We start from the raw sequence: 18,450 nt of genomic DNA, 5'->3' as shown, positions 1-18,450 counted from the left end.
AAGCCTGCACTGATGGCCAGGGGCATTTCTGATCGGTACTTCCCCGACCTCAGATAATGTCCAACATTATTCAACTTCTCCGGCTTCATATCATTAGAAGAGTTTTCAACCAGGAACATAAAAAACTATGTTTTTAGAAAGACTAGCCTTTATTTAACTTAAAGTGAAAATGACATGTCATTGACTATCAATTCTTGTTTTCTGCCTCTTTAAAGTAACTGATGTCGACGAGAAGGAGGCCATTCTGTCCCCAACTACTATTTGTAAATAAAGTCAACAAATGCTCACATTATCTGATCTTGAATTTAGGTAATATATTATCTAGAGAGATGCTTTTGTTTTTTGCTGTCGGTTTTAAATTAATATGTTAACGATAAATAAAAAACTATATATATATTTATAAAATGTTAAAATAAAACAGTAACTTCTATTATTTTCTATATTTCTATTTCTATTTTTCTGGATAAATGTGTCTGACTCCTTGTGAAACAAAGAACACACATACATTGCCGTTCTACTTATTGCCATTAGTCAAATACCAAACGCGATTTTACTATGAATTTATTTGGAGCAATAATGTCAAACTGAGTTGTTTAAGATTTTTAAAATCGTATTATAGTGAATCTATTCTTTTAATATGTAAAATAAATTTATTTTTTAGATTATATAAAATAACTAAACTTTTTTAATCTATGTTTAATTAACACAGTACTTAGGACTACACTAGCCAATCTGAAATTGTATTTCTCCTGGCAATGATGCTGTTAAATATAAATTTATTAATTAAAATGTCATAATTTGTTTAATTCCAACTAAAATAGTAAATGATTTTCAATATATTCATAATATCAAATTTATAATGTTCAAAAAAGTCTTATCAAGTGCGCTTGTTCTTATGCAGCAAAACATTATTTGATTTCCATCTTTAATTCTAGTTTTCATTATCTTGCAACCATTTAAAACATTGTTCAATGTTTAAAAATACATTTTGAGACAATAACTGCATGTTTATCTCCATTGTTCTTGCTAGTGTCACTAGCCTACTTACTATGTAAATTAAATAAAATCTGCTGGCAATGACATCACTAGCAAAATCGGTACATAATAATTTATTTGTTTAATAACAAAATCAGCTGGCAATGATTAATTATGAATATCTCTATAAGTCAAATGTATCCAATAGTATCAATATTGAATACATAACTAAATAAAAATAATATATATATCACATGTCTATATATTTTTATTTTACTAGATACTCTTAAAAACTGTTCTTTAAAAATCCAAAATACATCCTCTTAACTTATTTGCAAAAAATATATGATATTTACACAATAACTGACTACATATATGTACAATTATGAATGGGCTGTAAATAGGTTCTTATTTAAAAAATGTTGCTACTGGATTACTCATTCGTTCAGTGTGAGCTTCCGTTACTATTTACATTGCAAGGAACCAAGCTGAGGTTCTGTGTTCGGCAATCAGACACGTGAGAATTATCTCTTGGCCAGCCAATGTTTACATCAATTTGGTTAATACGTGTAAATTTACATACTTAAACTTTTTTAGTTCTGTTCTAAACATTTTAAGATAAAAGTTTTATTAGTAACTTTTATTTGAACAGTGCAACTAGTTTATTTATTGCAGGGCAATATATTTTCAATTTTACATTTTGAAATTTAATTCGGCTATTGCCATTTATACAGGGTGTACATAAAGTCGTGCACAGGTATAATATTTTCTGAACGATAACAGATAAATCAACAAGATTTGGTACATCAACACTACACCTAAAAATCTACTTTTTGAAGGAACTATCAGTTTTCTGTATTATCATGGGGACGTCCCGCAAGGAGTCAGAAGGAAATCTTAAATAGGAAATCTTAAATCTTGTGATTCAATGTTTATTAAAATTCAATGTTACCTTTTGTAATTCTTGAAAAGGGTATATTCAATTACACATACAGGCTGGATTCTGAAGTAAAAATTGACAGATTGGTACACATACTAAAAATATTAATTGTAGCTAATTTATGCTAAAATAAATATATAACTTATTATTTAAAGATAAATTTCCGACAAGTGAAATGAGGCTTAAAATACATGCATGTATAACACAACAAGCAAAAAGAATAATGCTATGAAATAAAGGAAAACTTTTTTAAACAGAAGGCCATGTAGTAATTAATTGTCATTTTGGCATAAATTATTTCTTCATCATACAAGATTAGATTCAATCCTTTCGCTGGAAAACCAATGAAGCTACCCTGTATCCCTTCATTATTTACAAATGGAAGGGAAAATTTAAATATCTTTAGTATGTTTTCATATCAGATTGATCGGAACACAACACAGTTTCTTTTTGTATTTTCCAGAAAAAAACTTTTTAGAAAGCTTGAAGCAAACTTTGCTTTTTCTTCTTAGAAAGATCACCTCCTCTGATGGCAGTGCCACTCGATACAAGAATAAACAAAATTCAAAACTTATTATGTTTGCATAAAGAAGGTTTTGGAGTTGAAGCATAGTGGCAGCTCTCTGCAACACCTCATGGCAAGAGAGCATGCAATGGTCTTGGCTCTTAGAATATTAGTGATATTGACTGTTAGTTCTGCACAATGGAAGATTAAGAATAAGTTACAAAATACTTGGTTTAGTAAATCTATGGCACTTATAGCAACACAACATTTTCATTCATTTGTAATATTCTCAGGAAGTTAAATTACTGTCAAGTCTTAGGCTTTTCGAAGATCGAAATCTAAAACATTCTTTGCAGATGAAGAGACAATTAGTACATGTGTGATACCTCGGTGTTAATGTCCCAAAATTTCAACAAGTTAATTAGTTTAACCTAATACTGAGCTAATAATTCTACAAAATTTTCATACTATTACTTTAGTGATTATTTTAGTCACCTTTATATTGGAAGTCAAGACCTCCACAATATGTAACAATGCCGCCGTGCACATCAAGTGCCATCCGGATTAATATAGGAAAATATAGGCTTTAAGGGCACTTCAGAAGAAAGGGATAGGAGTTCTGCCACATATTGTATATGCATTAAATTGAAGCCCCGCGGGTGGTGCGACAACACGTGTACGGAATGCGCTGAAATCAGCAATAGTTGTGTTGAACGCAGGCCTTGAGCACTCCAAAAGCACCATGTACTTTATTCATTACTAAATGAATCGCCTAGGCGGCAGCACCTTCCGGAGCAACATCCTAAGACGAAACGCGCTCTGATTGGTCTGGAGCCTTGGCAACGAGAGGATCAGGCGATGTAGAAGCTATGCTCGGGAGTCGGCTAATTTGTGCGGGACGCGGCAGACGTTAAATTAGGCCCCTCCCACCCTATTTTAACTTTTCGGAAGCCAAATTCTACATTTTTTAATTATGTATTTAAAAACAAACCTAATTTGTTATTAACCTAATCCAAATAAATTGTGTGCTAATTTTAATAAATCATATAATAGTTCGACTCCGCTGTTTTATTTCGAAAAGTTTATAAACCTTCCTCGCCACGAACCCAAGAGACCTTTTGCCTCCCACTGGGCAAACGAAGGCCGGCTACCACACATGATAGAACGTGCAGCAATGGCCTATTATATCCCTGTCGTGTGAAAACAGAGACTGCATTGACTGCCATAACAACCAGCGTACTTCCGATAATTTTATTATCGCGAGTAAAATTGCTTAACGTTATTCACATTATACGACAGCGATTGTGCAAATTCTTTCGCAACTTTACTTGCCATGCAGCGTATACACAGTTTAATATTTTCGCCAGTCTGCAGACTCCCACGCACATCAAGTTTTCACCGCCAAAGATACGTTGGCTGGACAACGGCTGGTGGAAATCTTGTTAGTTCTCCGATCAACTATTCGTCGCAAACGTGACGATCGGTTCGATGATTCGAAAAACTTTACGCCGTATTGTTTAGTAGCCCTTCACTACAAATCTAATGAGCACATTGTGACTAGAACCACAGCATTTTGTGTGCTTATATTCTTTGTAATTGTGTTGTAATGGGGTGATTCTATCCTACATACTAAATACTTAAGAACCAGTAACTACGTTAATTATGCTCGTATTAAGGGGGTAACTATGGAAGATATTGTTCTGTTCTTGTGTCTACTTATTCTGTAGGTCGCAAGTTAATCTCACTTCAGTAACGTCCGTAGTAGATAACTAACTTTCTGATATATTTTTCATGTGTTGGCCGGCTGTGAGATACATTTTTAGTCACGATACTTTAGATTCCCTGTAATTAGCAAAAAATGAGTTTGAAAAGTGTGAATTTTTGTATAACATAATATAATATTAGTGTTCCTAGAATTTTTACTAGGGACGAATCCGATACGATACGGCGGCTTATTTAAATCGATTCTGATAAATAAAGATGATTCTTAAAATACCCTTGGAAAATGACGATTTTACAATATTACGACTATTGACGTGCAGAAGCTGAATCTCGAATCCAAATAGTAGACAAACTATATCAAACTATATTTCTATATCAAAATTCATGGTCTATAGCCCAACAAACTGTGTGACTTAAAAATACGGCACTGTACCTTGTTAAACAGTTCCAAAATATTGTGGATGTCCATTCCTGTTTCATCGTCATGTGGTTAAAAATAAACAATGCTGTATATGGAGTTGGCAATGTAAAATTAAATTAAATAACACAAAATACAAACAACAAGAAAATAAACAGGATACACGACATACGAAGATTTTGACGGTAGGTCTATCACACATACATATTAGACTGGGAGGACACTAGATTGGTCTAAATGTGCGGCTCTACGTCATTCCTCTTCCTGATTTGTACTTGTCGGTTGGTTTATCAGCTGAAGATAAGATATACTTACTGTCCGAGGATGTTGTTAAAAATATAACATGAACTAAATTGAAGTTTCTCGTTTAAAATATTACAGTTTAAATCTTGATGTTTGAAATGTTTATATGTTTCATATTCTGTGGGGGTATCGAGTTTTCGGCCTTTCTTGCATTTATGTTAACTTTCAGATTTGTCATTTATTTTCCCCGTGTCGTACCTTTTGTCAATAAGATGCTGGTCTAAAGACCATTTTTGTTTATTTAACCATTGGTTAGGACGATCTTCTTTAAATATGGTTTTAAAGGTCGCCCGGTTTTCCCGATGTAAATACTGTCACATTTTAACTTGTAGACACTAGTTCCATTGCTTGGGTCGTTTGGCAGAACGGAATTTTCCCACTAAATTTATTTTTATTTTAGATGGTAAACTCATTTTCAATACGGTTTAAATAAGTATCAGATAATATTCCGAATAGAGGTAACCCGTCGGTCGGACTGTAAAATTTACTTTTGTAATAATTTTGTTTTAGACTTCTTTCATCAGTGCATTTAATTCGCGTATACAAGGGCTGTTTGATAAGTCAGTGACTGTTTAATTTAATTTCCCGCGCAGTAACTTTACATGCAACAATGCTGCGGTCAGCTGTAATCCACTAGTGGACAACTTTCTAATTTTGAGGAAACTGCGTCGTGCAGTTATGTTTGATAGCCGTTCAAAGCAGACAACCTCATGAATTTTCACGAAAATGGAAAAAAGTTAATTTTGTGTGCGACTTGAGCATTACTTTTTAGGTAAAAAAATCCATCACTAAGACTAAGGAAATTGATAAATACTACGGGGACTCGGCACCTACAATTTCGATGGTTCAGAAGTGGTTTGTAGAGTTCCGTTGTGGTCGTACCAGCACTGGTGATGCCGAACGTTCAGGTCGCTCAAAAGAAGTGATCACACCGGAAATCTTCGATAAAATCCATGGACGATCGGAGAATGAAAGTGCGTGATTAGGTTCATGCTGTATAGGTATCTCAACTGAACGGGTACATCACATTTAACATAAATATTTGGACATGAAAAACTCTCCGCGAGATGGGTGCCGCGATTACTCACTCGATCATAAGCGCAACCGTGTGACCACTCCAAAAGAGTGTTTAGCAATGTTCAGCCACAATCCGGACGAGTTTTGGCGCTGTTTTGTAACTGTGGACGAAACATGGATCCATCACAACACGCCAGAGACCAAGGAACAATCGAAATAGTGGGTTGCTCGGGGTGAACGTGGAGCAAAGTAGGTCAAGGTGAGTCTGTCAGCCAACCAGGTTACGGCCACAGTTTTTTGGGATGCACGGGGTGTAATTCACATCGATTACCTTAAAAAGGGTAAAACAATCACAGGCGAATATAATTCAGAGCTTTTGGAAAGATTCGACGTTGGTTTAAAGTAAAAACTGCCGCATTTGGCGAAGAAGAAAATGCTGTTCTACCAAGACAATGCACGTGTGCACACTTGTTTAGTCACGATGGTAAAAATCCATAAATTGGGCTACGAACTGCTACCCTATGCAGCATATTCTCCAGATCTAGCCCACCCCCTGTGGATATTTCTTGTTTACAAACCTAAAGAAATGGCTGGGCGGTAGGAGATTTTGGTCGAATAAAGGGGTTCTTACTGAATCAAACACCTATTTTTGAGAGCATAGAGAAAACTTATTATTTGGAGGGAATAAAAAAATTAGAAAAACGTTGGACTAAATGTATCAAGCTAAAAGGAGATTATATTCAAAAATAAAATGTTTACCGAAAAAAATTGTTTCGTTCAAAAAGTCACTAACTTATCAAACCACTCTCGTAGCTTCAGGTAGCAGGTTAGATTGTCAAACTACGTTGTTTTTCGGAAACTGATACGTCAGTGTAGAGGTTAACCACATCGAATATTAGTAGGGGTAATATTTAAATGTTTGTTTTTTTATCAAATCAAACAACGAGTAATGAATCCTAAAGCCCCATTCTTTTCGTGACCTCCTAAAAGTACTCAAACATAAACCCCTTGTCAGGCCACTTATGGATTATAGTTAAGACTTGAGAATCGGACAATTTTTACTATGGATTTGCAAGAATGGTTTAGAGTGGCCAATTTGTGTAATTTGGAATGCATATAACACAATTTTTTCAAAATTTTTTTATCAGTAATTAATATTTATATTGTAATGGTCGCCACTTACCACTGTACCAACTATATCATTAACAGCAATACAAAAGAATTTGGTTGAGGACAAATTTAATCCATTTTGAGCATTTTCACTAAATGAAAACATTAAGGAGGGTTTTTAAGAATCAGTCAATATCCTAATTTCTCCCCTCCCCCCCCCCCAAAAAAAAAAAAAAAAAAAAAAAAAAAAAAAAAAAAAAAAAAAAAAAAAAAAAAACTGGAAATGAGGTTAGTATTAATTAAAAACTTTGGTTTCCGGTATTGTCAAAATACTTTTATTGAGAGATTTTCATTGTGAGTTGACATTGGCTATCCTAGTAGTAAAAAAGAAATCCTCTGCATACACAGAAAAATCAGGTTTTTTGTTCACAATAGTTTTATAGTTCTTCCTGTTTCTATTTTGTGGATAGGCTTCAATAAAGTATTGGACCTTACAACCTTTTGGTTGTGTGTAGTTATAATTTTCTAAACTGCATTTCCAGCAACAAATGTATTTTTTATAGCACATACTACTTTACCCAATGTAGACGGTCTGTGTTCATCCATTGATTTTTTTAATTTCATATCTTCATTATCCAAGTATTGCAGTTTCTTTGTAAAAACTCTCAACAATATTTCATTAGTTGAACACTGATCACAGCAACAATGAATGAATTTAGTTTGTTCTGACCCACTTTAAATTATTTATTCAAGATTTTTTTGTTTCTTCAATTTAAATATCATTTGAAAATTTTGGTGAATACTGCTAGCTAACACACACTGATTTACAGCACATCACCATTTTGGTCTACTGATACAAAATTTAGATAAAACTGTGAATATTACAGTTATCCAATTAGAAACAAGAGTACAGTTTCCTTAGACTGGGTGTGCGCTGGAGAAGCAAACTGTCAGAAGCGAGTGTTGCAAATCATTTTGCTCCTACAATTTTGTTGGACATCTATTTTACTATGAATTTGAATATGACGCAACATGGAGGGAGCACTGTGTAGCGGCATCTCAAGGTGTTGCGATTCTTTGGAAACAGTGTCGGGCGCATAGTTCAAATTTTATGGCTCACGACAACTGTCGGAAGAAATAGATCTCCCATGTAATGGCAAATCCAATCTAATCTTACTTTACTTGTGTGCATCGTACCTTTGTTTTGTGTCACGTATTTCTTTGAAAATAACAGCTAAAAAGGTTGATGACTAAATGGTGGATAAAATTTGTCTGGAAATAATGTTATGTCAGATATACAATAGCTAATATCCTTCTTTTCATTTATGGGGTGAACCCAACATTTCTTTTCCAGAAGAATATTTAAATTTAGACAAACTGCTATATAGGCTTACTGCAACATAAAATTCTTCTGCACTCATGTTTTGATTGAATTTTAATAAGTAACTAGTAATTTTTTGAGTACTCGAGTAAACTGTGTCTTTGTCACAACCTATCACACGCTGGAGGAGCAAAGTGTCAAAATGCTTCCAACACAATGACTCATGACACTTGCTTCTGACAGTTTGTACCTTCAGTGTGCGTCCAGCCTTAGTTTGTAAAGAATAAGATTTTTAAACTTAGTCTTTTGTTACTTGTAATTTGTTGAAACTTTCAGAATTATAATTTAAAACATGGTATGCATTTTCATTAAAAACACAAATTTAATTTTTTCCTGTTTCAGTTTGCCATATAAGACCTGACCAAATAAGACTTAGAAGAGTTAAGTCTATTATTTTATTAGCTTCCCAATATTTCATCTTTTGAGTTATAATTCTATAAATTCTAAATCCGGTTCTTCTTGGTTACTTTCAGTTTTGTTAATTACTTTAGTTTTTTCTTCCTATGTTCTGATGAGTTGGACATAATATTTCGCCTGGTTTACATCAATTTCCTTAGAACAATGATTATAGGTACTTAAGTGTTCTATACTGTATAGATGTTTGCATACCCCATATTAACTTTTTTTATGACCACACATATGAAAACCAAATTCAGTACAGTATACACCTGTAAGATACAAAACTGCATTTTCCTGTTAGTATCACAAGATTACCCCTACCCCCAAAATACCAAATTTTGGGCTTAACTAAACATTTTTTTATGTAATCCTCCATCAAATTACACATAGTTTTAAAGATCTTTATGAAAGGAAATTAGCAGTGAAACTTCGAGGTCGCTATCTCAAGCCAGTATAAAATGACAGCTATATGAATTTACAATTTTTTATATCGGAAAAGTAATGAATATTAATATTTATTGTTTAACAGTTAGTCAAACCTATTACAACATTCATAGTAAGCATTGACCTCAAAAAACAGGGTCTCCAGTCTTTATCAGCTATTGTTTGTCTCAAGAGAACATGTATTAGTTTGTTAACGGTGTTCATAAAGTTAACAAGTAATTATTCACTTAGTTATGTACTAATTGTACAGTATAGAGACCAGTAAACATTAATGTATAAAGATTTTAATGATGCGTTGTTTTAGAGACTGGATTAGATCTTATGATGACTTGACACTTTCACCAATCGCAACCCTATATCAAAATTAGGAGTGGAAAAAAACCATCTAACGTTTTTAAGAGACAGGCAGAGTCAAGGACCATCCCAGAACTGTAAGACCAAAGTCAATTAATAACAATGAATGTTTTGCAATATTTTGTAGAGAATCGCAGTGTCTCGACTCCTGTTTCGAAAACTTTAGTTATTTCCTAAATGTCAGTTTTATAAAACTTTGCAACAGAGACAAATTTAAACCTTACAAGATCCACTTATCTCATGAACTATCTGAGGACGTCTTCAATTGCCGAGTCCAATCTTGAGAGTTGATGAGGAATATTTATTAAAATTATATTAGCATTAAATAATATTGTTTTCATAGACGAAGTGTCGTGTATGTTAAACGGCAATGTAAACTGACACAACTATCGGTATTGGTCTGATATTAACTAGATGAGAGAGCAACATACACAATGTCCATAAAAATTAAACATGTAGCTGGATATTGTAGAAAGTGAATTTGTTGGATCCTTTTTTATTGGAGGAAAAATTACTTCGCAATGTACCTGAAAATATTGCAACAGCAGATTATTCCATCTATTCGGTTAGCAACGAATTACAATGATTTAGTCTGGTTCCAGCAAGGTGGAACCTCTGCTATTATTTAGACAACACCTTACCCAAATGCTGGATAGGTAGAAGAGGAGCTATTAAGTGGCCTGCTAGGTCACCTGGATCTATCACCTAGGTTACTTTGTGTGGGGCCTCATTAGAGGCAATGTGTATTAATCAAAACACAGTGCATAGACGATTTTACAAGCCGAGTTGTGCAAGCAATTCTATGAGTTCTGCAGGATCCATCCAACTTGCCAATTCAGGATTTTACAGCAGGTTAGCACATTATCAGATCTCTGACAGGGCGCAGTTTGAGTATTTATTTGTTATAGAAACACTTGAGGTTAGTATAAACAGAATGAACTTTTCTTTTTAGAAATATTTCCATCTGTAACACTTATTTGTTTCATATTAATAACAAAAATAATTCATTCAAAAGAGTTTAAATGTCACAGTGTTGCTTATAACTTGTTATTTTAAACAATTTTAAATACAAGGATATTTTAAACTTGAATCAGTCACCATTTTGCACTGGCTTGAAATAATGACCTCGAAGTTTCACTTTAATTTTCTTTCACAAAGACCTTAAACTCTAAAAGGGGCATGTAAATTTACTGTAGTGGCACAGTGTTTTATGGTATCCGGAAATGTATTTTCCCAAAGCTTATTTTACCTACAACCAATGCTCCAAATGTAATATATTATACATAATTTTTCACACAAAATAACAGAAAAACATGTTATGTACATTTTTCAACATAATTTTTTAAATCTTCAAAAATATTTAAAAAAAGCAAGATATAGATTTTATCCCATTTTTTCAGAAATGTTATCAAGATAGTTAATAAACAATGTCACGAGTTTTTGCATTGTAAGAAAGCTGATGTAATTCAGTTTGTGCATTCTAGTGGATGACTGTGTTACTAACAATAGAATAGACATCAAAGTATTTAACACGTTCGTAATGACGGCTTATTTTCAAACTTTTTTATTTGCTGTTGAAGTTTTCAATACTAATGGAAAAAACCCGTAATCATTTTTCTACCTTAAACGTCTAAGTATAACGAGTAAAGTTTGTAAGCTTTGCACAAAAATTATTTTAATGTTTTTTCAATGTTTCTGCATGTACCCCCTGATGTACCAAAAACTTAATTTAGTTTAGAAATTAAGCAATCGTGTGCCCGACAAGGTACACGATAGTCTGAGGTATATATTTAAGCACGGGAACTAGTTAAACAAACCACCAAGACAGGCAGACAATGATTACGCAATAAAGATCCCTACGGAAACCTCAATCATTAAAAGTGTACATGTATACAATGTATTTGATTCAGTAAAATACCCACATTTTAGCCTATGAAAGTATGTAGTGTCTATTACATTAGTAAACTGTAGTAGTGGATTAGTTATTGTGCTCTTTTGAACAAAGTAGGTTACTTGAAACATAGTTAGGACTATATAAATTACTTGTGTTCTTTTTCACTTCAAAACTGAATATTATATCAGTATTACAGTAAAAATAAATAAATAAGTCGTTACTATAACAATTGCTTACTAAACTGTACATAAAATTAAAAATAAATTTACTCTCTAGACTTTTGTAGTATGATAGTTGTCAAAACACGAGTTAGGAAGGAGTCTAGGCTTCTGTACGCCTAACTCTACCTGGTTGTGTTGATGTGTTGAAGGTCTTGTTCTCATCTAAATCACAGCCACTTACTATGGCTTGTTGGCGCCGTTTCACTTGAAAAAGAGAAATTCACTTTATTTAGTTCTCAACAAATTATCATAATAGATAATTGTATCTATTCCTAAAGAAACTACTTCGAAACAAATGTTTAACCAAACAGCAGCAGATGCTACAATTTGATGGTGAGCTTAAAATAAACACTACGCAGGTTTTCAACTATGCAATGTAATAATGCCGAATGTAGAACCGTAGAGGAAGGTTATTTACCGTGTGACTGGTTATTTAAAACCCTTTCACAAGATCACCTGTAAGACCCTACAGAGACGTTAACATTGATTAAATATGAGTCCGAATGACTTTTCCCATTAGATATTCATGTTGCAGAAGTTATCGGACTGAGTCCGGCCTTGGACTGGAACGGCCGAGATAGCGATGTTGGACTTGATTTCGCCTATGGACCCCAAAAGGTTAAACTATTGTAAAATTTTGTCTTTTTGCTTTATTTATTTATTAACCCGTTCTTTGCCCTTGCTTAACTAGCTATTAATATAAAATAACTGCCATGGGCACATAAAAAAAATTATATCCAACATAGATAAAATTATGGTACGTGTTAAATTTGAATTTATACAAACATAGGTTTGAATTTTGAAAGATTTGGAATCTTAAATTGGGTAGATCTTACTTGATTTCAAATCCAGTTTTACTTTATATGTTCCATTGACACTTATTCATCTTCCAATCATCCTTGTCGGTTTAGTGTAGATTTAATACTACTGGTAGTGTAGGATTACCCTTGCAGATCTGAGAGTTCTGGTTCCCATCCACTATTCAAGTGTTCATCATCTAGTAAATGTCTTTTCTGTTGTTGGATTCAAAAATCGAGATTTACCAATTTAATACAAATAATAAAAGTATTACTGTATTTAATAACTCAAATGTTTATTAACTTTGATGAGAAAAGCTTCTTCCCAGTCTCCTATTAAGCCATCATTCAAAAGAATAAAAATTCCATTATTGTAAATTCACCAGCTGATCTAAATTCACTTTATAACTCCAGGTGTTGTAAACTTACTTTGCATAACAATCTCCTTGATATTAAGATTTAGTGTATTCTGTGGTATTTGTTCTAAAGAATTTTTTTTTTTGTCTGATGATTCAATTTTACAATAGTTTATGTATCTATCTTATATGTATGATAATTTGTTTTATGTTAATTTTAACTCTAAAATAGGTTGCTAGTTTTTCTTAATTTTAAAATCTATTGATTTATATATGTTTATTGTAAGTTATCAAAATTGCATGGGTGTATGTTCTTCTTCTTGTATGGATTCCGTGTGTGTGTGTGTGTGTGTGTGTGTGTGTGTGTACTTATGTGGTATAAACTCCTAAGTTATTTATTAATCTTTTATAAACAAACATGAAATAATATGAACTATTAACTTTTCAAAACAAAACTGTAACACTATAATTAAAAAGTTTGTAGGTACTCTGCATATATTTGAATATGGCATTGTATTTTTCAAACATTTGATACTGTGTTAGTTTATAATCATAGCATTTGTTAACATATAAAAATTTAGGAATAACAAAAATGTAAAGAAAATTAGATTCTTAGACTTAAGGAGGTTGTCAGATTATTAAATTTTGCCTTATACTATCATTTTAAATAGTAAATTTGTTTTGTTACTAAAAATTATATTTCATGTTCCTGGTCATGAGGGGATTCTTGGGAAGAGCTGATGCCCTGGCCAACCAGGGCTCAGCAACAATTATGACGGGCCCTCAACCGTTCTGCGGTGTTCCAAGGTGTGAATCCTCTAGGGTTGTCTCGAAATGGATTCGCGCGGAGCATGGGAGAAGGTGAGGTTGCATCCGGGTTTGAGAGTGAGTAGAATGGTATTACAGTCACCTTCCTCCAAGGTGGCTTCGGACCTTCTCTCATTAAACAGATCAATGTCTTCTAAGGTCATTGGTCTCATTACGGGGCATGGTCACCTGAAGAAGCATCTACACAGAGTTGGCATCCTTCAGGAGGATCCGCTCTGTGGAAGGTGTAATGAGCAGGAGGAGACTGCTGAGCACCTGCTCTTTGATTGCCCTGCAATAGCAAGAGAGCGGTATGCCATCTTTGGTAGCTTGGACAGGGGTGGTGAATTTTCCCAGGAGGACTTGATAGGTTGTTTTCGGCGGTTTGTTGAACTGCTGAAGTTGTAGACTGGTAGGCCTCATGGTGTTTCCGGGGTGCGCAAAAAGCCCTTGAGGCTTAAGTGCATGGCAGTAGGCCGCCCCAAGGAAAAAATAAAAAAAAGAATTATATTAAGAAATTCCTAAATGACCAAATTAATTGAAGTGATTTGTCATTGAGTTAGAAGGTTATCAAAAATTTAACAAGTTTCATAGGACATACTTAATCCCTTAACGACTTGACTTGCTAACATAAAAAAGTGCTTATTGTATATTAAACAATTCACCTTCTTGTGTAAGATAAAAAGGTGCTCGTAGTAAAACAAATTTAATTTAGGTTAATAAATTATGAAATTACAATTTTTAAGTTTTCCCATGGCTAGGTTTATTAAAATATGAAGTACCAAACTAATTTAATACACAACATATAAAAATATAATTCACATCATGTACAAAGTAATCTGTAATACTAGTTTTAATATTTGTTTCTGTATAAAACATTTCGAAGGTATCACGCACAAGCTTACATTTCATTCCAGTGTGGGTCAACTTTTAGTAATATTGTATACATTCTCATACATGCTTAACAGAAGTAGAATAAAAAAACCCATCCAGTCATAAAGCAGCTAACTATATAATAATGTCTAGTTCACCATTCAGCCACTATGTAAACCGTTACTTGTCTAAGAACGCAATAGATCGCATAGCGTAACAAGTTAAGGGGTTACAATCATCAGCAGCTTTTAAGGGGGTTAATCATTGTTATTAGTACCAAAATAGTTTTCAGAGAAAGGTTATTATTTGGAAAATAAATAGCAATGTTATTTTCATAGGTAGCGCTTATGTTTATTGCAACTCATCTACTTTACACCACTGATTAACATTATGCATAAAATAGCTTGTATTTGTTTGGTTTAAAAAAAGCTATAAAATCTTAATCTAGTAAAAAACTGTTATATTGCATTGAATAAATGTGCACTAGCCTTCTTTTTTATGCGTATGCCAAGTTAAACATAAAATTGTATTTCATTTCCCATATACCATAGTAATTTTAGTAACTTAAAAAACCAATTGCATGTAAACCATAATTTTACTAATCAACAATTTGTATCTAAATTAATAAAACTATTTTTCTAATAACATCAATAAATAAAGTTTACTGAAAGGTATAAAAATAATATCACTATTTTATTTTATATATATAGAGATAAAATCTCAGGTATGCCTATAAATAATGTTGTTAGCATATCACAACATAATAATGCTTCTTTCAATACAATAAACCCCACATTAACCCTTTCTGGACATTACATGGGTAACTTTATTAGTTTGTTAATATGCAACAAAAGTTTCTGCTGAGTAAGTTGTCTGTCAATGTAACAAGCTAGTCATGCTTCTATCAATCAGTTTCTTTATACTTTTGTTGTTGTTTTCGTTTCTCACCTATTGTAAATATGTGGATAAATTATTCATTAATTTAAAAATCATACACTCCAAATAATAACATTATATTTTTAAAGCAAAAGGCCTCACAAAAATAAAATTTAGTTATTGGAGTGTTTTATTAAATTCATTAATAATTAAAATCCAATAAGCAGGAAGTATCTAAAATGTACAGGATGTATGTTCAATTAAATAATGTATACAGTATTAGGCATCATTTTCATTTGAAAATACGTAACTATTATTTTGGATTGAGTTGCTAAGTTATAGTGTAAAAACAAATTTGAATTACTGTATTCATTTAGTACTATTTATTTTTGTTAGTTTTTGTTTATTTTTCTAACATTGGCTTTAAGTATAAGTGATTTGAAAAGTAATTTGAAGTAGTGATCTATTAGTTGATGATTTGACATTTAGTAATGAAGGGAGTAATTTGCCTCCTTATTTGAATTTGTTTTACCATAAAAAATTAAGTTAAGAAACAATATGCAATAATACAAATATAATTTGATGCAATAGTAGCGTCTACATGTATATTAAACTGGGAATCTTTTACATGTTGACCGAGACACAAGGACATGTGCATAATGCACGATTAAGAATACTCAGTAGAGACTAGCAATAAGTATTATATCCTACAGTAAAAATGTAATGAGGTATAAAAGCATTGGCCTGTACCTTGTTTTTCTACATTTAAAGCCCAATCATAAAAAATCATGTATTACCTTTTTTCCATGAAAAAGTTGTACAACGGTTTACTTTTGACAATACAATCAGATATAGAAATTAGCACTTTTGAATAAGTCCTGAAAGGGTTAATATTAGTCATCATGTTACATACATAATTTGTCTCTTAAGCCTAGTTTACATTGGTCCAGTGTAACTTTTCTTTGCATTCAAGTGACACAAAAAGTGGCAAGAAAAACCTCAAATGATGTGTGCCTAAAACTGATACAATGTAGAGGCATGCCACAAACCATTAGTGAGTTTTATACCATCTCTGCTATAGTACGCTTGCAGTGACAAGTATAAACCTGATCCTCAGTTTTAGGTATTAAGATCATCCATTCCTCCCTCATTTTGTTCATAAAAGCTTATATTAAAACTGCCTTGTAATTAATTTCACGTAACACACAATAATTACATGAAAACAAATAATTCAATTTACTAACACAGAATGTTTGAATGAAGTGTAAGTACAATGTGTAATGTACACTACAACCTGTGTAATTTGAATAAAGTTTATCTAATGTTATTTTTAGTGACATAATTGTCATGTTGGTCTGACACCACTTCAAAATACCAGTGTAAACTTGGCTTAAGGTAATCACAGGTTTGTAAAATCTAATAGTACAATATGTTTTATAGTATTTGAAAATATATACAAAATGAAATTTATGTTTAATTTTTGGACTATTTGGTAAAAATTGTAAAAAAAACAGCAAATACTCAAAACACATGATATATTTATTACTAAATTGTACAAGAAGCTTCATGACATAAAATATGAATATGATATAAACAAATAAAAATTGGTTGTATACGTGAACTTTAAGTTCAAATCCACAAAGATCCATCTAAGAGTCATAACAAACTTTTTAATGCAAATCTTGCAGCTTTATCATTATGTATGTAAAATAACATTGATATATCTTATTATAAGGTGCATATAATATAATAATATTGGTAACCACGTCCAAGGCCATTCTTCCCTCCCCCTCATCATAACAAGTTGAGTTATTGTTAACAGTAATGTGACAGTGACATGCTCGTGTTCATGCCTGGTTTAAGTGAGTCAACAGTTACAATACAGACACATTTACCATTGTATGACTTCCAAATGCCAAACTTTCACAAAAATTCACATTAAAAGAGGATACTAAATATTATAATAAATCTTGGACTGCCATAAAGACAAAACAAAATCAAATGTTTGACCAAATTATTTATTATTAGGGCATTTTTTCCAATTTATAACTTTAGATGAATATGTTTGTGAGATCTACTGTTATTATTATTTTAAATGTTTGGCTAAGTTTCTTTAATTAATTTTACTATAATTATAATCTGAAAGTGACGTATTTTATTCATCTGATATTTTAACATTTTTTAAACCGGAAAGATGAACATTATGGATGATATGTAAAACTAAGCATTGTATTTTGAAGTAAATAAAAAACATTAATTTATGGACAAAATTAAAATCTGAATTGGTTATCAAGTAATTTTAGTTTTAATCATGTTATCAATATTTACTTATTTTCTTGAACAGCAAAACCAGGACTATTTGAACATTTATGGGATTCCATACAAATGTACTATTAACGCAAATAAATACATAAGTTATTCAATGAAATATATAAGTACCTAGATTTCCTCTTAACACCCATTTAAACTATTTTATAAAAGTGGCAAAGGGGGAAGACTCAGTCCCTGAGTTCTAATTAAGTCTATGTGCTAATAAAACACTAAACAATTGTTTCCTACCATTATATAACATTTTACAAATGATGTAGGTAGGTAACTTATTATATAACATTTAATATATTTTTATGTTAAAAGATATCACAAATACCAGCTGTATATACATATTATACAGACTTGTAGTTTTTATATCTAGAACTAAATAATTATGTTAGATTAGCAGATTGTCACCTCTATGTATGGTCTCACTCACAATGATGGTAATCAATATTTCAGTATGATACCAAGCAACTGGAAGAGGTGACCTGTCTGCTGAAAGGAATCCATGGGAAATGACAAAATATACCATGCACATAGGTGCATTACTGTGCAACATGGTATGCAATATGTAATACAAAGATAAAAAACTAGGTTGATGATTGAATCATGGAAAAACTAATATCGTGCTAGAAAAATAGTTCTAATACAAGTCTTGGCTACTTAAATGGATGTATAAACAACAATTAATAATAGTAATATAGTTCATATTCAATTTGCTATACAGCTTTTTCATAACATAAAT

The 18,450-nt window shown here is 32.2% G+C and overlaps 1 protein-coding gene across 1 annotated transcript in view; it reads right to left on the bottom strand.

Annotated features, from left to right (window-relative positions):
- Positions 1-4,783, bottom strand: part of LOC124360414 (ras-related protein Rab-9B-like) — a 28,185-nt gene extending 23,402 nt beyond the window's left edge. Inside the window, exon 1 of the mRNA XM_046814030.1 lies at positions 4,576-4,783. Within this exon, the coding sequence (XP_046669986.1) occupies positions 4,576-4,611 (36 nt within the window). The 5' untranslated portion in view covers positions 4,612-4,783. The remainder of the gene's footprint in view (positions 1-4,575) is intronic.
- Positions 4,784-18,450: the final 13,667 nt, after the last annotated feature.

This window comes from Homalodisca vitripennis, chromosome 4 (genome assembly GCF_021130785.1).
Source record: "Homalodisca vitripennis isolate AUS2020 chromosome 4, UT_GWSS_2.1, whole genome shotgun sequence".
In the NCBI taxonomy this organism is placed as follows: Eukaryota; Metazoa; Arthropoda; class Insecta; order Hemiptera; family Cicadellidae; genus Homalodisca; species Homalodisca vitripennis.
The sequence above is the reverse complement of the archived record's forward strand: the minus strand, read 5'-3'. Positions and strand labels throughout refer to the sequence as shown.